This window comes from Tigriopus californicus, chromosome 8 (genome assembly GCF_007210705.1).
Source record: "Tigriopus californicus strain San Diego chromosome 8, Tcal_SD_v2.1, whole genome shotgun sequence".
NCBI classification, from domain to species: Eukaryota; Metazoa; Arthropoda; class Copepoda; order Harpacticoida; family Harpacticidae; genus Tigriopus; species Tigriopus californicus.
In genome coordinates, this window is record NC_081447.1 from 3,004,406 (window position 1) to 3,026,609 (window position 22,204).

Genomic DNA, 22,204 nt, shown 5'->3' on the forward strand with positions numbered 1-22,204 from the left:
TACTTTGGTTTTATAAGATTTTGAAATGATTAGCCGATCGTCTGGGAGAAAAGATTGGTAACAAATTACTCGCAGTGTAGAATTACACTATTCCAATCAGATAAATAATATCTACAGGGAATAAAATCTAGAATCGACTTTTTCATGGAAATTGATCTGATGCTTAGAGATAGTGTTTGGGTCAGATGAGCAATGGTGGTCATTGTTCACACGGCATTGCTTGAAAATTTAGCTTTGTTAGTCTTTGATGTGACAGTTTTGAATAAAAGTGGTGAAACTGTTCGTTTCCCGCTAATCGTTAATTTGGCTCAATAACCTGGCATGATATGTCAAACAAAGACAAATGACTCGACAATATGGCAAACCTGAATGCAGTATCTCATGCCCATTCTCATCTGACTTCACCATATTCTTTTTACGCAATTAGGCCCAATAAACAGAAATAGTTTGCCTCAAAATAAAAAACACTCAATAATACTTCATATTTTTTTCAATTGAGATAGTCAAACTGCAAATTGATGATCAAGGGACAAGTGAGTCAGCAAATGCTTAAATATTAATATTTAAAAAAAAAGGTCGAAAGTTAAACAATCCGTTCAAAATTTGAGTAAAAAAAGTATGTTCAGCGCTGGCGGAAAAGCTAACGTCGTTAAGTCACGATTAGGCCCCCATCTTTGCATAGAAGGAACATGTTGTATTCAAGACACAAATCTACTAGCAATGTAAATTCTGCGTTTTTGATCATGAGCCATTCTGGCTCCTTGGTCTGATACTTTCACCAAAACGTTGGAAAAGAAAGTGAAAGATTGCTTTGGGTAGTAAACGAGCTACGTGAGCGTAAAATGCTTTGATGGCAAATGGATGCCTATTTATTCTTGAATTATAATATTTGATGTCTTTGCTCGGTCGATAAAGAATGCATTTTAGTTTTGTTCTTACCAATTGAAATGTTGCATCTGATTAATTATCTACACACTGTACATTGTGACCGGAAAGTCCTCAACCTCATCGAATGAGCTCGTCATTTTGTCTTTCAGATTTTAGTGCTTGCTGTCAATTGTGAAGGCAAGTTTGGCATCTCCAAACATATGGATAGGATAGGCTAAAACAAAACGCGGTTTCTCGCGGTGACGAAGCATATTAGCGTAGTTCTGTCCATTTTTATAAGCCACAGACATCGAGGATTTCATCTTCACCCCAAAACTTGCTAATTTTTGTAAGTTACGCCCCATAACACTGTCAAAAACAATTCAAGAAAGCTACATTTCAACGATATCAGGAAAAGGATAGCACAGCTGTCAGTTACTAGGTCTTAATTTAGTGATACTTCTTGGTTTTCAAAAGTTAAGGCCAATTCAATGGATCAGTTCGCTTCATTCCAATACGGTACCAAAATTATGAAGACAATCAAGATCGGTTAAATATTGATTTACATAACTTCTAACTCAGATTTGAATCATACATAAATTGCAGGACAGAGGGGCAATCACATAGCTATAGCTTATCACTTAATCAGACCAAGTGAATCGCACATTTGTATTCCTTTTCATTGAAGTGCCATCAAGGGGTAAAAATTTACAGTCACACTGTCGCTGACAAGCACAACATATTGCTTAATACCTATAAATCGCCGCGAAATATCTTCAAGATTCAGATGCAAGTTTCTTTGCCCCAGGATATTGGTTGATGCGTCAGCCTTGTCTGAAGTTGGAAAGTTTGTCGTCAGTAGATATGACTTTGAAGCTATGGTAGAAACCGGCGGCAACCCATTTGAACCTGATTCCTTCAGCATGGACAAATAGCCCTGGCCGGGATTCTTGTGTCGAAAAATCGTTCGAGACATCGTCAGTTGAAGTGGGGTTCATTCTTAAATGCTATCAAGACTGATGCTTACATTTGACATCAAGCACCAACGACTTGGTATCACAAGCATCTATTCCCATTTGGATTCAAGAAATGATCCAAATTTTAGATTTACCATAGAGCCCCCACAAATTTGTCTGTTGTTGACAACCCTGCTGATTGATACCATTGTAGCAAAAATGCTTTGCCCCAGAGAGATAATGTGACTAAGTCCAAAATCACTTTTGAATGCAAAAGTCAAACCATCCGTATTTTAGTCATATGAGGATGGATTCTATGCAAGTACGTTCTCGAGAAAAGTGCATAATGGTGCATTAAATTCACCATAAAAGGCAGAGCGTAGCCTTACGTGCGCTGTGCCGGGATGAGACACGTAAACATCATGACCTCTTCGAAGGTGTTAAAGACCATAATGTACCATGACAGAAAAAGGCTGTTGACAGCAGGAAAAAGCAACAACGGTGTCATAACGGTGAAAGACGCCCAACAATCCGTATCAAGGTCTTGAAAAAGACTGTATGGACGGAGGTCAATCAAAATTCTCGACGTTCTGGGCGAGAGTAGGCCAATGAGGAATATGATAAAGAACCTTCATGTGACCTTCAGGGTTATCCTAGAGAGTCAGTTTATTGTCCACATATACAACCACGTCTGGAGTATGGGAGTTTAGGTTTGGAATGTGTAGTCCATTAGGTCACTGCATTTGAATTCCATGGACTATTCAATTTGGACAAGTGTTGAGGTCAAGAGATGCAAGAAATTGGATGCATATCTCCACGCTCTGAAGTGCAGGATCACAGGTGCATGGACAACCATGAAAATGGAAACTAGCAATAACAAGCTAAGAAAAAGACGGACGGAGAATCAATGACATATTTCTCAGTGCTCTTTAGTTGGTCTCAGTATTAAGCACTCTTCCATATCCAAAATATTTTTGATAGTATCATCCAAGAAAAGCTTTATCAACTGAAGGGTTTTAATGTATGAGCTAGCTTAATAACTTGACCACGAAGTACTAGATTTAAATTGGTTTTCTTGGCAAAACTGATCCACTTTAGGTAAAGCTACTCTGAGCCCTTTTCAGAATAAATTCATAAATGAGATCTTGCTAAGATTTTTTTTTACACGTGCTTGAAAATTGTTTAATATAAGAGTTACTGTCAAAAGGTTGATTAAGTGTCCCAATGAGCCAAAGATTTCAATTTTATATAGTTACTACTCCATAACTTTGTCCGGCTCCCCTGAGTTCCTACAGCCAAATTTTGGGCTCAAATTTGGTCAAGTTCAATGTCATGCATGGCAAAATCTTCTGATCATATTAAGTATCAAATTGGATGATGTGAATGGTTCAGGATATGCAATATTTTCACTTTTGTTGTGAGTCCGCAGCTCAAGTTGTCCGTGCCTTGATACGGCATCAAACTAGTGCACCTTGTATTTTGAGCTAAGATGAAGGGTATTTGTTGCCGACAATTATACAGTCAAAAGTACTCGAGAGAGCCCTCGAATTGCAAGGTTGCGTGTACAGGTAATCCTGTATGTACTTTGAACAACCAAAGTACAGAGGGAATTCCGGCACTTGAAACGAACCTTCTCATTGAATGGCACAGGTGACTGACTCCAGCACCACAACAACCACCGCGACCACGTCGCCTTATTCAACATCATCCTGCTCCTTCACCGGGCTGTGATTGCATTTTCGGCAACCACGCAACCATTTGGCTCATGATTTTCTGCCACAATCTAGTGCAAACTGACATCCGTGCCCAGTAAAAAATTGTCCACACACGAGTATGAGTTGCCACAACTTACAAAAATGAAGAGTTACTGTTTGGCATACTTTTTCTGGCTTTTTGGGGGCTTTTTGGGGGCACATCATCTTTACCTCAGACGTTACAAACAGGCGTTCGTTTGGTGGTGTCTTCCAGGTAGGGTGTCTTATTTCTTACCCATCTCATAACAATTGATATTTGAATCTAATGTGTTATTTACCAGGGGGATACTTTGGAGCGGGATGGTTCCGAGATGTCTGGCGGATACCCGAATACGTTCGGGAGGCCAATAATGATGCCGAATATTTGAAAGATCTCTCCGAAATTATGCGCAAATATCCACGTCCACCTATTTCAGTAAGCCATTTCGTTCAAAAGAGCATAACATGACCAAATATTGATGAATCCATCCCTTTAGTTTGTGCGGATTTTAGGCCAACTCTTGTTTGGAAACATCCTCAGTGTGGTCCTTCACTTGGGGATTCCCAATAAAGAAGATTTTGGCCTTGATTTAGAATTCTTACCCATGATCTTAGCCCCCGCTGCCACAGCTTTAGGTGAATGAAAGGTGAACCCCTAAAGCATATTGATTTTAACAAGCACTTCTTCTTTGGTTTTCCAAGGAATTTGGGTGGTGGGGAATATCGGAAGACAACAAGGGTCTCTTCTTCCGCCCATCTTGGCTTGCTACAGCGTTCATTTGTTGAGATTTATGGGATTTTCCAGCAATGCTTGGATCTGCTTAGCTGGTAATGAGTTTTTGCCAATATGACTTCGTGAGCATAGGTAATGATAATATTTTTTTAGGGATCGTCGCCTTCCAGTGGAAATCTCGCCAATGGTCCAGAAAAATCAAAGAACCTGAGCCATTTTGGCGAACCACTCTCATCCTAGTGATTTGTGGTATTTTTGACGTTTAAATTTTTTGTCACTCCAAATTTTTGGTTAAAAAGCACTATTTTTCCACAGCTTTGATGTATTCATCCCTATGGACATCGTATGTTTATTATAACATGCGCGTGGTCACAAAGGAGGGTGACGAAATTCCAGTTCGAGACGCGATTGGAAATTTCCTTAAATCTCCAGCTGTCCAAGAGTTTTGGCGCAATTTAGGTGCCTTGTGGAACCACGCATGGGCGCACGGGTTCATATCCACGTTCCAACAACTCATAGACAGTCTGGATCCATTGGGCGAGAAAAATGCTCTCAAGGTAACTAAGAGTGTCTTCCTAGTTTTTATCTTTTCTGGAGAGATATGTAACTGAATCAGACATGGTCATTTGTATGATTGGTTTTAAAAATATTGCATTCTCGTATTTTTTTGTCTAGATGTTGGATCTGAAACAAGGCGCATCTCAGGAAGAAATTCGGACCAAATATCGAGAATTATCGAAGCGTTGGCATCCGGACAAAGTCACCAACGAAGCCGAGAAGGATCATGCTCAGGCAAAGTGAGTAATTTAAATTCGAGTGAATCCAATACAAAGGACGGTTAATGTACTTGGATCTTCGTTCGTTCCAGGTTTTTGGAGATTCAACAAGCTTACGAACGGCTCTCCGATATCAAATCTCGACGTTCTCGGCGAAATAAATTGTCTGCTTAATACGGCACTAGACCTTAGTAATAGTATGTAATTTAGATAAGGTTTAAACGATAAATACAGCTTGACCAAGTTTTTGACTTCAAATCACGGCAATTTGAGAGAGAGAGAGAGAGAGAGAGAGAGACGATGCGGCGCGCTCTTGCTCTTCCCATCTCGGTCTTAAATTTTCTTCTCGGAGATTTAAAAGGCATAAAGGGCCGTTCCATGTGAAAACAAAAGCGCAGTTGCTAACTAATTTGCGAAATGAAAGCAACTGTATTACCTCTAGCCATTTTACTACTCTTCCACATTATTCGTCCATCTTCAACCAAGGTAAGCCGACATTGGGGTAAAAAAGCTCAATAATCATCCTACAGTAAATGTGGACCAATGACAGGTTATGGTAAGGGACCCAAACATCGAGCACCTCAAGCATCCGGCTTTTGGACCATACACGCTAGAGGAGTACATAGCCCAAGTACCTCCCTCGGTGATGAAGCTCGTTATTACGGATTTCGATAAGCATTTGGTGAAATTGTTTCGAACCATCCCAACGTACAAAGTGAGTTCCTAATCGATCAAATTTAAGTGGTTGATAATGTTTGTCTGAATTTTTAGTTGGTCAATGATCCCTTATGGCTCCAACTCTTGAGTGTGAGGATGTATCTCAGTGAACATTTTCGAGTGCCAGATATCAGGAAAGTGTTGATGAGCCAACGAGAGTATCTGCGGATCCCCACTATTGGATAAGAAGGATTCTTCGAGTTTTGTGAAAATTGCCACGTTTCTTGAAGATATCAAAACAAATGTTGCAAATGAAATGATTACCAACAAGGCACCATTTCAATGAACAGTTGCCATTGAATTTGAATGGAATTTGTCTCGTCCTTTGGAATGAACAATAGAACTCCTATTTGCTCATACCATAACTAGTGCCCACGGTGTTCAAAAAGCCCTATCAAGTTTCCAGAGAAATTCCCAAACACAAATTGGCATTTTTCTACCTCAAAAAGTCATAGGGATCAACTTTAATTTCATTGTTTTATGGCATTCCAGTACACATAAAAAACTTACATACCTAAAAACATTATAAAAACTAAAATTTTCAAAAACCTACTCAATGTAAATTAGGAGCACATTTAGTTAGCTCTTGAATGTAATTTACAATATCATCTATTTCACCGCTACTTAGTTGCATCGGATTTAGTGGTCCAAGTTTCATCGTTTTTAGCCGCAAAATGCCCCGGATACATGTTAATGCAATTTCCCAAAGACAAAATATCGCTTTTCATTAACACAAAAATGAAAGATCATTTTTCCATTTCCTGCATAATTTCAAATTAACTTAAAACCTTGTACCACCATATCTAAAACCCTCAAAAAAGCAGATTTTTGAAAATTCATTTTTAAAAGCGTCCAAGGTACATTTGTTGAGTGGTCACTGAAAATTTCACAAATATCAATGAAGCCTTAAAGAAGCTCTTTTCAATCAATTTCAACAAAGTCTTCAAGAAATGACAAAATCTATAACATTGTTTGTTGCATGTATTGTCTTCAGAATTCAAGTGAATGCATAACTAAGTGTACACATGATGATTGTAAAAAAAATTTTCAAAAAATACACTTTTAGTGTGTTTTAAGTGACATTATATAGCATTTTTAGCTATTTTGAGACTATGTAAGAAGAGGAAAAATAATCTTTTGTATTTGTGATATTGAAAATCGATATTAATTCTTTCGGAAATTGAATTAACATATAACTGGGGCATTTTGGGGCTGAAAACGATGAAATTAGGACCACTAAATCCGATGTAACTAAGTAGCGGTGAAATAGATGATACATAATTTATATTCAAGAGCTAACTAAATGTGCTCCCAACTTACATTGGGTAGGTTTTTGAAAATTTAAGTTTTTATAATGTTTTTAGGTATTTAAGTTTTTTTATGTGGGCTAGAATTTCATAAAGCAATAAAATCAAAATTGTTTCCCATGATTTTCTGGGGGAGAAAAATGCCAAGTTGTGCTTGGGAATTTCCATCAAAACTGTAAAGGGTATTTTTACCACTGTGTGCCATTAAGGTTGCCGTCTGAACTGCAGTAACTAATGTCAAAAATTCAAGAGGGGGAAGAAATCAGGTTGGTTGGGCCATGGACCACTAGAATAAATATGGAGGATACTTGGCTTTAAGAAATCGAGTCTTCAATTGAGACTGACCCCAGGTCGCTACGATTAAGTATTTCAATGTTCTGGGTAGCAAGTTTCTTAAACGCTCGTATCTCAGAATTAAGGCTTGGACGTTACCCAGAATGAGCATCCGCTCATCACATTGGCGAGTTTAGTTTCATACCAGTTGTCGTCCAAGCCCCGAACTCCGATGTAGGAGCTTTTTAAATCAGATCAATCAGATGACCGGATCAAAAATAATAAGATGGAGTTCTGTTCAGAATATTGTATTGCGCTTTTGGGAGGGCATAACCTTTGATCCAGTAGTTCACTTACGAAGAATAGTCGTAGCGATCTATGGTTAGTCTCATTGCCACAAAAATATCAATCTTAAACCCTGTCATTCCCAGTCATATTTTAGTGGTTCATGTTTGGGACAAGAATCATGTAATCGGCAATTTGGAGAGAACAACTGTATCGTAATCATGTTTCACCTCTTCAATCAAGGAGATAATAACAATACTTATATATATTTGAAAGTAAGTAAGCTTGCATATTGATTTGACAAAACATTGGCCTAGAGTGCCACAAAACCCGCCTGGGTCTTTATTTGGACACTGCATTTGGCCACTCGAGATCTTCATTTGTGACTGGAACTTATGGCCAAGGGACATTCCCTTAAGATGACTTATGGCGAAGTTTTTTGGGAAGCTCTCCAACCTCGGAATCGTCCACCTCATCCTTACCGAAGAGCCCAAACAGTTTGCCCGACAGAAAGTTCAAGGCAAATTGATGACCCAATGCGAAGAGTCGATAATTGGGACCGTAGAACGGATCCGTAATCGCCGGACACAGCATGGAATTCAGGTTGGCCATCGTGAACAACGACATGAACTCGAGGATTATGAAATGATAGATACCCCAGATACCAAACGACATCAAGGGCCAGGTCAGATCCATCGTCTTTTCCATGGTGAACACGCCTCCTTGCCGGAGCAAGTAGAGTGGAATGATCATAAGAAAGAAGTGTTCCAACCAATAGGTGCTCACTTCAAACGGCAAGAAGAGGGTGTTTGTCACGGGAAATACGATGGCCACAATGGGTCCGTGTAAGAAATAAATATGTACCCGAAATAAGTAGGTCAATGCCCGTGAATTGGTGGCCGGAGCAGCCAACAAGAACATCATGATTAAGCACAAGATATGGCAGGGCTGAAGAATGAAAATGGCTTGACGGGTGGCCAATTTGTAGCACAACTCCATGGCAAAGACAAAAGTCATGCTCACAAGTAGAATGATCCGCCAAGGGTCATACACGTAAGGATTGGTAATCCGAGGTCGACTCGGAGGCTTATGCTTTTTCAGCCCGATTATCAATGAGCTCACACTCACGAGGATACCGAAGGCACACTCATAAGACCTTTGAGGTTGGGCTATAAAATCATGGCACTCGTGACCTCCATTGCCCGGTAAGGAGAAATTGATACCGGAGACGCAATAGTTAAAGAAGATATCCGTGAAAGAGGCCACTTCGTAGGCCGACGAGTTCAAGGATTTGCCTGAAGGGTCGGTCATGATGAGTATCGTAGATTAATGTCAAGTGGATGGAGGTAATGTGGCGGTCATTGTTATTCGAGGAGATACGATCGGGATGGTGATTGGAGATTGACCTCGCGCTTGGATCACGCCATTCATCTTGGCTCTACACACAAACGGTCAAACACACACACGCCCTTGTCAAGCATGTCCTGTTGTTTGCTTGACGTCTGCCAAGAGGTGTTAGTGGCCTCTCTCAAAAATGTCGGAAACATATGCGTAGGCATCCAAAAGAGATGGGATACTAGTCAGCTCAAGTTGTGTTTGCTGTGGAAATTGAAGTGATTAAGAGCTTTTCCAGGAAATTGTTTAGAGGTAGAAGTGTACTTTACAAGAAATTTGGGCAGTCATACATAAATCTTGATCTCCTAGAGTATAGTTCTGTTATTTCATTGAGAAAAGGTTTTCTTGTTTGTTTCTCAAAATCTCGGACACACTTGTAGGGATTGAAAAAGATAAGAAACTTATCAGCTGAAAATGGTTTGGTTGTAAAAACTGAAGGTATTGGGTGGTGACAATGTTATGAAACATGGTTTTAGGGGGAGTTTGTTTGATCTTTTGGGAGATAGAAATGTATTTGATGCAAATGATTAAGAAAAGGTCATGTGGGGTTCTGTCTTTCAAGAGCATGCGTCGTTTAGGCCTCTGGAGGCGAGTGTAGCTCATCGAGTCGAAAAATGGTAGAGAGGAATGTCGTCGGTAAAGAGCAAATTGAAGTTATATTTGTAAGATAAACGACGATAAACTTAAAATACTAAGTACATTACTTATAAGAATGTCAGTTTAAAACATGAAAGTTTGTGTTATTTTTGCATTTTTTGTAATTTAAAGGTCACTCCGACATGATTCCCGTGCCTATTTTACCAACTCTCTCGTTATTCAAGATTTTCTGATGTATGCAACAAATCAAATTTTCAACTTCATCACAGAATGAATTGCGTCTAATCAAGACAGAACTAGAGTGACATTTTCCTATTCCTTCACCACCACAAGCACCCATTTCATTCTTAGCGTTAAGCCACGTGATTTGTTAAAACAATCGCGTTTTCTAGGCTGGCTGGGCTGAATTTCCCTAAATAATCGCAATGGGGGAAACCGCCACAATCCTCAAACCCCATCATACATTTATTCAACATCAAGTCTTCAATTAAAAGACTTTATTTGAATCCTCCCCCATAACGATACGTCCACTGAAGATTGCGATATTTACAGTGCACTCCAGCTTAAAAAAAACCAGAAGTATTCTTAACATTCACATGGGAACATCAACAATCTGATTGGATCTGAATCTCTATCATCATTTGATCCTTCTTGGCCTTGTTCCCACTTCCTTTCTACTCAACCTACCAGTTCACCTGATTTAGGCCTAGAGGCACAGCGGAACATACACGAACATACACTGAATGGAACAGTCAGAGGAGGACACTCATATGACCAATTTTTAGTACATACTCTGCGCATTAAGTGTGTGAAGCGTTGTTGGATGGACACATCCAATCCTCACCATGTCTCCAAACTACTAGATCATCCTCGCCTCCATCATGGTACTGAGTCAATGTGCTCGATCCTTGGATTTATCTCGCCGTCGAGTGGCAGCCATCACGTTTTTGGCCAATATTCAAGTTCATGACGAATCTCATCAGGAGGGAATTGCTTCGGAAGATGCGGATCCATCCGACGACCACACCATCACCGAGATCCGGTTGGATTGCTTGCAAGTAGGTTCACGTCACGTTATTGGGGTGGCTAAAAGGCACGGGTTTTAAAGGTCAAGAAAAATATGAAGTCCTTGATGTGGAAAGGAAATTTCGCGCCCAACATGTTAATCTTGAGAGCTCAAATGTCTGGTTTCGAATTTTTGAAATGGCAAGTAAACCAGGTTCAAGATACTTTTAGTACTATCAGAGAGTAAAAATATCGATGCCACCCCCAGTCGACGTTCTATCCGGATAGCTATAAAGTCAAAAAAGTAGATTCATTTAATGATTCCATAAACAGTCTAAAGATCATCTTTCCTAAATCTCTGCGAAGAATCCGGATGAATGGTAAAAAAAAAAAAATGACCTATGTTCTAATTTTCGACATATACAGAATAGTGGTCGGGTTTTTCCAGAAAATATGTACAACTATCCTCCCTAATTACCCTCACGGCATTCTGGTGGAAATTGAGGAAAATCGGTTGGCGAGAGCTCAAACTATTGCCCTTGATTTCATTATTCCATTTTTTTATATTACAGAAAACCCATGTATTGAAGGATTTCCAGGATCACAAGCGATTGCGTCATGAGCGTTTCCGGGGCGTGGGCTTTAAGCTTCCTCCCACCGTAATTGAGCCCGCCCACAATGTAAATGAGCACGAAAAGATCGCTCGAAAGTTGACCTTTGGGCAGACGGAGAATAAGTTGTTTGCCGAAGAACGCGAGGAAGAGATTTACAATTCGACCAAGCATTTGATTCACATCGATGAACATGACGAGCCCTTGACCCCGAGATCACGGACTGCTCCGGACAAGGCCCGATTGGAGGTGAATGATAATCTGCTTCATCTGGATCTCTCCAATGTTCCGGGAAATCAACCCGCTCCGCGATCGGCACCTCCAGGGGCAATTCCGGCCGGAACCAACTCGTTGAGTAGTCAGAACTCCAAGTTGGGCTTCAACTTCGCACCTGAAAAGTATGTCAAGGGTCATAGTGGTCATGGGATGGTTTTGGAATGGAGTAGATGAGGGATTGATTTTCGCTTCTGTTTAGACACAGTTCACACGAGCAATTACCCGAGTCCCGGAATATGTATTCCTCGAAACGGAAATTGACTTATCAAAACAAAACCGATGAGATAAAGACGTTCAATCTTGGATCGAGTAATGAGAGTCTCAGCTTTATCCCGTCGAATTTGGGTAAGGATGTGAATATGAAAACAATATGATTACCCCCCCACTTCTAATCGTGATCTCCGAGCTTTCCGAACCGACGATGAGAAGCCCACAGGCAACGAAAGATTCGTCCTAGTGACGCCCGAGAAACGAACCCNCAAAGTCCCAAATTTAGCAAAACATCTGATCTTATGATTTTATTTTTCATGACAGGTGCAAGACTAAGAAAGATTTCGGGGAACTTGTCCGAGAACAGCTCCACTTCTAATCGTGATCTCCGAGCTTTCCGAACCGACGATGAGAAGCCCACAGGCAACGAAAGATTCGTCCTAGTGACGCCCGAGAAACGAACCCCCTTTGCCGTGGTTAGCATCATCCCCTTCCATAAAAACAGCCGTGCTGCCCACAGGTCAGTATTAAACTGGTTAGTGACGTAGAATCCGGAAATATTTATTGAGAAATACCTAAAGTTGTCGAAAAGACTCTATCTCAGCCAATTGCTCTCTCAAGGTGAACCAGACTTTCCAATGGAGTGGTAGTGGTTTCCAATGCCAGGGGGTACCTGAAGGAACTAAACATTTATGTAGATTATGTATGGTACATGTTCATTAATGAATTGTAATTTCAGGATTTTTAATCATATGACTTGTTACTAGTATTCCAGATGGTAATTGTAAAAAGTCACGTGTCTAGTTATAAGGCAATTAACTCGTTCTCCATTTTGAATAGATGAGCTTAAACGACCAGGCCTGTTATCCAATTGCAATTGCAATTGTATTTCCAAACAATTGTAATAAACTACATCCGCAACAAAGTAGTTGCAATTAATTTCATTTTAGCCAAAGCAAATGGGGAGTTTTCATTACAAATCACAATTACATTTCGATCTTTTACTGATATCATTTTTGTCAATGTTTTTCACAGACTTGTCACAGACTTGTCAGAAGAAATAAATGATTTCCAAATTCGTTGGACATCGAAAAGGAGATGGAATTGAATGCAATTGAATCACACTTCGAAGGAAAAAAGTAATTGAAAAGAAGAATTAACACAGGTCTGTAACCTACAAACCTGACGCAATGACCTGCTATTCATTACGTACTCTACAAGTGCCTCGGGAAGTCTTGTTTCCCCTATGAAGGGGTATTCAAAAGTTTATTTCATTTTAGTTTTCATAAAAGTTTTCATAAAAGTTTTCTCCAATTCCCTGACAATTTTTTTTGATTTATTAGACCAACTGTTCTTCATCGAGTAAAGTTTGTCAAGTTTTTCTCGAACATCAATTGTTTTCTCCTTCTTGAGAACCAAATAAATGTAAGATTAAGATATAGCTATATCTTGGATTTGAGTTGAGATCAGTCTTGCTTGAATGCTCAAATTGATTACATGTCGTGTTCGCATTGAATACATAAAATATTGAACAAAAACAACTGTGCAATAGGTTGAGACGAGTAGTTTTTTTGAATGACCAAAGTAAGAATGAATCATACGGAAATTACGGTAGGCCTTGCAGGGTCAAGCGCTGACCTTCGTTTAAACTTTTCCTTCTACTGAGAGTAGAAGGCCAATCTCTTTATGTGTTCATTCAATCTTCACGTTCCAGGCGGCAATCCTTGTCAAGGCTAAGCTTCAGGTAGACTCAATGATATGCTGATACTGAAGCTGATCGTTTTTTTTCTCCCGATTTCAAGATGTTGTTCAGCACTGTTTCAAACTGTCACATGCTTGTTCCAAATTATGATGTACTTCAAACACCAAGTCTTTCTGTTCGCTTCAATGGTTAGAGTATAAGGAAAAACCGAATTAACCTTGATTATTTTCCATTTTAGAAGTGACCGAGATCATAACAAACGAACGCGCACAAATTCCGGAGCTCGACAATTTTCGCTCATTCATGATGGATTCGACTTCAATGACATTATGCTTGGAGAAAAACTTGACGAATCGCAGGTAAGCAATGGTTTTGCGGCTACTAATTGTAGAATGCTCTTAAAACCATAGAATTTTAAGTGCAAGGAGAGTCATAAAGTTCACCCATTCAATGCTAAGAGTCGTCGGGTTTGATTTAATTTTTTACAATCAACAGCCACAATATTGTCTGAACTTGTGACTCTTCTTCATGTATACCACAAACTGGCAATAGCTGAAACAGCACCAAATCTAGGATTGCTTCGAGTCTTCTTCGACCTTCTGTGGCCTTCGCTTCAAGTAATGGTCAACTATCGAGCTTTTTGTTTGCAAACAAATGCCTTATTGGGGTCGATTTAACTTTGTTTAAAAGCTCCTACGGATGATCTGTCATCGAAAACGAAGGTCTTAATGCAGTACCAGGAACCTCTACAAAAGTCGACTGAGAGAATATGGATTAGGATTGACATTTCTGACCAATCATTGGCTTGCTTCACTATATGAGCACCGTATCTCATTCACACCTCAATTGAATTTTTGAGTAATGTAAGAATTGGTTTTTTTTTCAACAGAATTTAGCTCTTGAACATAACCGGGTTAATTATGATTTGAACAGAAGACAACAATTCTCGTCCCCATACTAACAGTCCTCTTAGAGAGTGGTTCTTGGTGGTAGAGAAAACCAAGCTTCTTAAGATGTCAAACCCAGGACTTGAAAAATCTCATCCGCCTGCCATTTCTTCCCCATTCCACGGGCACAGATTCCGGCCCCTTCCATAGCTGTGCCTCCACTTTCGCACCCACCTCCAACGCTGATTAGCCGCGTCACATTCCGCGCTGCTCACCTCAGTAAAAAACTCTCGTTAAAAAAGACTCGCTCCACTGGCGGGCCGGCTTCGCTTCGAGGCGGGACGGTCTCCCCCAAAGATGTGGGTAGTACTGTCTCGCTTGATAAGCAGGCTACCAATCCGAAAGGTCAAGCCGGTCAGCCTCCCAAAACCCTGCGACAGAATGAAGTGGCTTTGATTGGTGGTCAATCGTCTGGAATTGCCAAGATTCAGGCTCTAAAGCAGCGTTCGTCTAGTTACGGCTACATTTTTGATACATCTTTAGCTGTTTTTGTGAGTGAGATGCCGGATTGCATGATTGGCTCTAGTTGGTTCCCCTATGGTCTCTCTCTCTCTCTCTCTTTATCTCTAGTGCACTTTTTGAACCGCTGTTGTGCAACACTTGTCGATATGTAACCAAAACATAGCTTGTTCATTCCCCAGTTACCTGCGTATGTATTCATTGTCAAATTCAAACACTCACATATACCATATGAACGGCTGACACTAAATCATATTTTTTAACACGTCAACTTATGTCTTCATTCGTCTCTAAATGTATCAAAATGTGATAAGTCGCTGAAGGATGCGTCTAATCAAAATGTTCCAATGTTCCTAGGAAACATCCTACAGCCATTTATTGCATCCAACCACCGCAGAAGATATAGAACGCCGTGAGGCGCACTTTTCCAACGGAAGACAAAGTTTCAGGTACATCCAGTTTTTTAGTCTCCCAATTACAAGTCCCAAATTGATCAATTTTCTTTTCGTAGGTCGCCTCTAAACGAGCATCCCAAGATACCAGGTGAATATATTAAAGCCAAATTTTAAAATATAATCATAGCAAGTCAGTACAAACATCAACTTTTCAACATTGTTTCAGAGCATAACGAAGGGGTCCGTGGAAGTATATCGTGTGGGTACTCTCCCCATGAATTGGATGGATGGCTCATAGCGGGCAAGCACCGGACCTTTTTGCCGTTCCCATCGTATGTGGTAAGTTGACTGCCTACCCGGTGTAAATAGGCTCACCCTTCATGTACCCACTGGGCTTAAAGAGTCTGACAACGGAATCTCTGATTCGGGATAAGAATCCAGCTTCTTGGTTTCGCTGATTTAGTCGACATCGAATATAGCCGAACACATTAGCCCCGTTCAATGAGAACGCAATGGATCCAATCACCATCCAGGCTAGTTTGAGGCCAAACAAGGCCGAGAGCAAAAGGATGGTCCATATGGTTTGTTGAGCAATTATGCCCATCCAGAAGAGATGGACCTGGCTCTTATATGCGATTTGGCGTTCCTCAGGGGTCCATCCTTCGAACCTCCAATGCATTTGGCCCAAATCGTCGGTGACGCTCCACCAACGAAGACCAGCCAAGAGGCGACCACTCAAGTTCTTCACCAACCAAAAGTCGATGCTTAAGAGCATAACCACGATCACGAAGGTGGTGATGTAGCCCAAACCCCAAAGTCCAGAGAATAAATAGATCATCAAGGCCAGAAATTTGAAAAAGAAATGACAAAGAAGCAGGGCCCTTTGCTCAGGCTTTCCTCGTCGTTGATGAACCACGTGAATGTTTGACATGGCCATTAACCTTTGATTACTGGGATCGTCAAGATCTAGAACAAAGTAAAATACATAAGCTCATCTTTTAAGTAATAATTGACTTAACTCAAATACGTTGTCAATCAATCTGTACGATAAGAAAGGCTACCATTATAATATTTAGTATGTGCTTTAAACATATAGGGGTGCGCTCGTTTAACGTCTTATACTATATGTAGTAAACTCCTTTACCTGAATAAGCGGCTTCAAACGAATCCTCAGAATCTTCGGGTATTGTCCCGGGAGGTCCTGAAGTTTGGGCCATGTTCAATAATTCAACATTTTAGCTTTTCACATGAATCCTAAAGTGTCGGCTGTTGACTTCATGAGTCAAAAGTGTTCCAACAGGTGTAAATGCTACTGTGGGCGCGGAGCGACAGGAACACTTGTGACTTCAACAAGCAACAAGGACCGTAGATATGTCGTTGGGTAAAACCAGCATAAAATTGAATTGTAGAAAGTCTTCATTCAGGACCAGGCCACCGAGTTAGAGATGAGAAGGTAGCATCCAACCCTGCAACCCTTGCGACAAGAACCATTTGAAAGGTGGATTGACAGGGTTTCGTCACTGAAGCCTTCTTCGGAGATGTGCTTTGATTGGTAATAGGGCAACTAAAACAGTGAAGGATCCTGTAAAAGAAGAGTATTCCATTGTTTTGACTAACCTGACTTGTGGAGGGCTCAAAAATGTATTGAACCTTACAATTACTATAATTGACCCTAAAACCTGGATGAGGACAAAGCTCATGAATACTTTTGCAGATGTAATGTAAAAGATTCCTTTTGTCCTTTTGTACCTGCGCTACATAGTCCCAATTTTCTCGATTTGTCCCAATGCAATAGCTCTTCCATTCTCCCATTGTTCCTGCTTGCCTTATTTAGCCTGAAAATGCAGCTAAAATCCTAATATTTTACACACAAAAAGAGCAAATGTAAAAATACTTGCATTTTTAAATCAAGTCTCTTCAACCTGAAAAATAACTGAAATAAAGCACCCCGTTATAGGAATGTCCGGATATGAAAGCCTTTTATTTTTTATATTTGAGGTTTTTACAACAGGATTTAATCATAAAATAGCAGAAGCCATCCTACGGAAAGTTGGTCTTTTACTTGAAGATCTGATGACAAACAGAATATGCCCAAAAGATATTTCCGTCCATTATTGCAGACTGTTTTGAAATTTATCCTAAAAAGCGCCATAATCTGATTCATCGAAACTAGAATTGGCCTTTAATGGTTTAATGGTGTTGCAAAATCACATTGCCAATGCTTTTCCTCACTTGTAATATCGTTTTGTTTCAGACATCGGTAATTGAGTACGTGAAACCTTCTGAGTTGAAGAAAGAGCTTAATTCAAAGTTCAAGGAACGATTTCCATATCTTCAGCTGTCCTTGTCCAAGCTTCGAAGGTATTCTTTGGACACATTGCCCTTTATCGATGAATTTTTGACAAACCACACTGCAATACTATTTTCAGTATCAAACGAGAAATGAAACGCGTGGTCGTGGTTGAGTGTGGCCTAGATCTTCTAACCGTGGCCATGGCATACGTCTACTTCGAAATACTGGTCCTCAAGAACAATATCAATAAGGCCAATCGAAAATTTTGTGCGGGTGCCTGCCTTATTCTTGCAGCAAAAATGAACGATGTTAAGAAAGCAGATCTGACGCTGCTGATTGAGGTAAAGTTTGAGGCGAAGACATTAACCGTTAATTTGGCTTCGCATATATCAAAATGTATTTGAAGATTTTTGCGGGTTGATCTTACGGCTCCGTGTTTTTAATTTCTAATCCTCCAATCGCAAGACTCAATATTATTTGAGAGTTTTTAATTTTTTTTGTGATTGCATTTGAAAACCTAAGATGTACTCAAAAAAAAAATTCAAGATAACAAACAGTGTATTCTCGAAGCTTGTAATCAATTGCAGTGAAGAAGAAATATTGCTTTTAATATTGAGGATGTTAATCCTGTTCTAAATAACAACCAATCATTATTGCTCGTAATTAGATATCACTTGAATTAATTTTTTAATTTATTGAATCGGAAAAGTAGTTCCTGAAAATGATTTAGATATTTGAATTACAACCTTCCCTTGTCCTCATCCTATCCTTGTTAAAAAAAGTGATGTTTTCTAAAAATTAGAATTATTTTTAAACATAATTTTTATGCTTTATACAGTACCGAAAATATGATTGATTTCCAAAGGTTTGGGCAAGTTTTATTAAATGCAGCCCTAATGGCCATACATTCGTTAGAGGGAGGCTAGCTCACATTGACACAGAAAGCACAATGTGACGAGCAGAGCGTGAACCATTTTTGTATAAAGTAGGAAACCAATATTCTAAAAAATAAGCCTATTGTATGTAGGACATAAAACAGATAACGTGTTTTTTGGCCGTGTCTATTCATGACATTTTTTTATATTTCAGAAAATAGAGAGCGTGTTCCGGATAAACCGAAGGGATCTCCTCTCAACGGAATTTTGTGTTTTGGTGACACTGGAGTTTGGCCTCCACATTCCCAGTTGGCAAATATTTCCTCACTATCAAAGATTACTATATGAAACGTGAATGCTCAGATCAATCAAAGAAATATATAAGTATATTGGCAAACGAATTGCAAAGATAGTTATGTGCAAGTTTTTCGATCCAATTCTATTCTATTCACAGAGTCCTGCCCCACACAGACCAAGTTCGAATGCCTCTCCTGTACAATATATGCCACCTAGACTCGGACTAGGATCGTCACAGGTTCGGGACCTTTGCCGATATCCACCTCCACAAGTGGCTGTACAATCCGTCCACTCGATCCATTCAGTCCATTGTCCATCTTGAGGGCAAGACCAGACACTACAGTACATCTCGTCTTCAGCTATACCTTGGCAGGAACTGGATGAAGAAGAATTATATTACATTAACATTAATTGCAAATGTTGTGAACTTACTGCTCTCCACTTGGCAATTGCGGTTTCGTGCACTCGCGGTAACGGAAACGTTTCCCAGAGTCGCAAGTCTTAGTGCACAAAGTCCATGAACTCCAGATGGTCCAGTAACCGATAATAGGGCAAATGTGAGAGTTGCAGTGTTCTTGTTGCAAAGTGGCAGCGTGGCATTGTGCCCCCATGGGACCAATGCAGTGTCTAGTGCGGTTCCGAATCCCTCCTCCACAATCCTTGGAGCATTGACTCCACTCCAGCCAAGAATCAAGGCGACCCGTTACTTGGTCTATTTGCGAGGCTGATTAATGGAACAAGATATTATCTTACATATTGCACACCTCCATAGGTGTTGTTGGTTCATATTCAATGAGGGATGAAATTGGAGGTTATGTGATTTCCATTCTTTTCTTACCGCAGGCAGAAAGGAAAACGAAATGGGCCGTTTGGCCGGGTTGCAGCTGCTCGGACAAGCTTTGGGCCGAAATGAGTTTACAACATTTTTTAGCAATACCACGGTCTATCATGGCTATTATGGTTTAAAATCAATACAGAGACACCAAGGCATACATTCCATTCAAAATATTCTTACTTGCCCACTTGGCAAATTTCTGCATTTCAAGGGCTTCAAGTACTGATGGGGATCAAACAAAAATCACCGGAGGTTGCAAGTAGGGCTACCAATTTACATTTTCAATGGCATACGGCATTACTAGCGGAAAATCGAAAACCCGTTAGTTAATCACAAAAAGTAACCCTGATGTTACTCCGATCAAACCAGGGTCACCTTTTTGGTCAAGCCTAATATTCTACGATACGTTAGAAAAGGCCCGTGCTTTGACTTTCCTAGCTTTCTGGCGATCCTGATTTTGCAAATTTGTTTGATCCCATCACTAGTTTCAAGTACCATAATCTCGGTAAATCGACGGGGCTTTTCGCTGTGTTGGGCAGAGCTTTTGCCCACTCAGATAATACGAGAGGAGGAGAATCAATTCCGTTGATTTAATGTCTTGATACTTGAAATACGGAGAATGCGGAGTTTATTCCTCATTGTTCCGTGACATTTTCAAGACTGTCATTCATAAAAAGGCTGTTAACTTGTTGGTCACACTTGGTCATCAAGTAATCAACATCATATTTTTAAAGAGCTCCCAGAGGTGCTCGGCCAGGATTTCTACTCACTTTTATCACATATAAACGAGTTACATGGCCTGGTTTCTGTCATTGGATCTTCACAAAATTGGCCTCCTCCTTTTGGAAAGGGATTGGCACATAGCCTTGAGCGGGTCATAACACCTCCTCCACAACTTTCGGAGCAACTGGACCATGACATCCATTTCTCCCATTGGCCATTTACTGCATGAAAACACGGCAAGTCATTGATTTGTTTCAGACTTTGACGTAAATTCTAACCTTGATAAGGCCCGTTGGATTCATTCATTGCTACGTAGTAGGTGGCCCATACAGCCAGACTTAAACTGAATAGCACCAATGGAATGATAAAAAGTTGACCACATTTTTGCCACTTGCCGGTAAACTCATTGTTCTGATCGTAAGTTGCCTTTCTAGCTTTCCTTAGGGCAAGGGTCATGTTGGAGGTCCAACCGTGTCCAGGACTTTTTAGGGTTTGAAATAGCAAAGGAGGCAATATGGATCACCCTTGGTCTTGTTTGATTCCGGTACCCATGACAATAGAAGAGGTCCTAGCGAATGAAACCTTCAACCTCTCAAAAATGGGCATTGAGTTATTGATCTTTTTTTGTTAGAGACTACATTATTTCATCCCTAATATGATATCAATTGTTGCTTTGTTTCCTTCGGTGGCAAAAGAGATCTGGAGCGAGCTAGTTAGAGTTTGGCGCTTGGACGTTATCCAGTATCAAAATATGCTGAGAGGAGTGGTCAGTGGATGATCATTCTGAGTAACGTCCAAGCGTGAACTCCTAGGGGAAGAACGTTTTTTAAAAACTATAGGTGATTGATCATCACCTAATTGCCGGGTGCTGTGACGGATTCGCCCCTTTTCTTCCGCGACAAATCGTGACTATTGGTTTATGGTAAGACCAGAATTCAATTGCTGGTGGTGCTAGAGTTGGAGGGGTAGATCTCACCCGGACAACAAAGCCAGTAATCAGTTTGTCCAGTTTCTCCGATAGGGAGTGGTAATGTTCCACTATCAGGTTGACTTTCCAAGTAAGAGTATTTAACGTCTAAAGCTCTCCTTGAGAAAGGTCAGAGAGGATAATCGAAGCAGAAACCTCTCTTTTACTAGGAAGCTGCTCTAACCACTACACCGCGTCTTCTCCCTTCGACCAATGGAACCCCGAATCATTATGAATAGTAACAGTATGAATACTATGCATGATAATTTTGACCTCGAAACAGTATTGTTTGGACAAAAAAAAATATTCCTATTTTTAGTACTGTATCGACAATGTATATTTTGTAGTTTAGTCTGTTCCGTAAAAACCTCTAAGGAGAGAAGATAAAATTACATTAATGGACGCTAAGGAACAAATCGAGTTAAATTTCGTCACAAGGCCCATCTTTGAATGATTGTTCAAGTCTATTCAAATTCATCCAAATTTCTAAGCTCGCCCTCAACTTTGCACTTGGCAATTTCGGGGATCGATTGACAAATCTTCAATCTATATAACCAACCACTTACAACCCACATAGCCTCTAAACCATTTTTTATGATTGGCCACATAATTGACATACTTAGAGGCACTTTCTCAGGCCTTTTTCTGCCTCCCAAAAATAATAGACTTACTGTAAGTTGTCAGTCAATCTCAGTGATATTCACACATGATCCGTGTTTTACAGGAGATATTTGACTCATCGATGATCAATTTGTAACGTTTTCAATGCTCACCCATTGGAACCATTCTTTGTTAAAAGCTTACGTAGATCCGTCTCATGTATTCAAGTTTTGCGCACTTGTCACGCTTCTGAATTATTGCGGCGGAATTCCCGATTTTGAGCTGACTTGAGTTTTCCTGCACGTTTCATATCAAAACTATCGCTCATTACTCATTAGATTTGGTTTTACTCTGAACATTCTCGATATCG

At 40.1% G+C, this 22,204-nt stretch overlaps 5 protein-coding genes across 7 annotated transcripts; 2 read left to right on the plus strand and 3 right to left on the minus strand.

Moving 5' to 3' along the window:
- The first annotated feature begins 3,342 nt into the window (after positions 1–3,342).
- LOC131884593 (dnaJ homolog subfamily C member 22-like) lies at positions 3,343–5,323 on the plus strand. Its single transcript, XM_059232424.1, has 8 exons — positions 3,343–3,791; positions 3,859–3,992; positions 4,054–4,192; positions 4,259–4,384; positions 4,443–4,538; positions 4,605–4,846; positions 4,965–5,086; positions 5,158–5,323. Exons 1-8 carry the CDS (start codon positions 3,680–3,682, stop codon positions 5,237–5,239), a joined length of 1,053 nt encoding a protein of 350 aa, XP_059088407.1. The 5' UTR covers positions 3,343–3,679; the 3' UTR covers positions 5,240–5,323.
- A 2,557-nt stretch (positions 5,324–7,880) lies between these two features.
- Positions 7,881–9,178, minus strand: LOC131884594 (transmembrane protein 164-like). Its single transcript, XM_059232425.1, has one exon. The coding sequence runs from the start codon at positions 8,956–8,958 to the stop codon at positions 8,062–8,064; it is 897 nt and encodes a 298-aa protein (XP_059088408.1). The 5' UTR covers positions 8,959–9,178; the 3' UTR covers positions 7,881–8,061.
- A 683-nt stretch (positions 9,179–9,861) lies between these two features.
- On the plus strand, positions 9,862–18,813 carry LOC131884421 (CDK5 and ABL1 enzyme substrate 2-like). 2 transcript variants are annotated; one of them, XM_059232191.1, is made up of 12 exons: positions 9,862–10,697; positions 11,217–11,653; positions 11,731–11,876; positions 12,066–12,261; positions 13,682–13,802; positions 14,522–14,881; positions 15,207–15,298; positions 15,361–15,392; positions 15,471–15,583; positions 17,499–17,605; positions 17,674–17,878; positions 18,627–18,813. In XM_059232191.1, the coding sequence occupies exons 1-12, from the start codon at positions 10,521–10,523 to the stop codon at positions 18,765–18,767; spliced, it is 2,127 nt and encodes a 708-aa protein (XP_059088174.1). In that variant the 5' UTR covers positions 9,862–10,520; the 3' UTR covers positions 18,768–18,813. The 2 variants fall into 2 exon arrangements, with proteins under 2 accessions (XP_059088174.1, XP_059088175.1); XM_059232192.1 differs by lacking the exon at positions 14,522–14,881 and having other exon boundaries at positions 9,869–10,697.
- LOC131884425 (uncharacterized Golgi apparatus membrane protein-like protein CG5021) lies at positions 15,381–16,700 on the minus strand. 2 transcript variants are annotated; one of them, XM_059232198.1, is made up of 2 exons: positions 16,389–16,700; positions 15,381–16,194 (listed from the first exon to the last, which is right to left on the minus strand). In XM_059232198.1, the coding sequence occupies exon 2, from the start codon at positions 16,179–16,181 to the stop codon at positions 15,597–15,599; it is 585 nt and encodes a 194-aa protein (XP_059088181.1). In that variant the 5' UTR covers positions 16,182–16,194; positions 16,389–16,700; the 3' UTR covers positions 15,381–15,596. The 2 variants fall into 2 exon arrangements, with proteins under 2 accessions (XP_059088181.1, XP_059088180.1); XM_059232197.1 differs by having other exon boundaries at positions 15,381–16,210; positions 16,389–16,693.
- On the minus strand, positions 18,781–20,833 carry LOC131884424 (hemicentin-1-like). Its single transcript, XM_059232196.1, has 4 exons — positions 20,546–20,833; positions 20,315–20,488; positions 19,142–19,433; positions 18,781–19,085 (listed from the first exon to the last, which is right to left on the minus strand). The coding sequence occupies exons 1-4, from the start codon at positions 20,721–20,723 to the stop codon at positions 18,857–18,859; spliced, it is 873 nt and encodes a 290-aa protein (XP_059088179.1). The 5' UTR covers positions 20,724–20,833; the 3' UTR covers positions 18,781–18,856.
- Between the last annotated feature and the right edge of the window lie 1,371 nt (positions 20,834–22,204).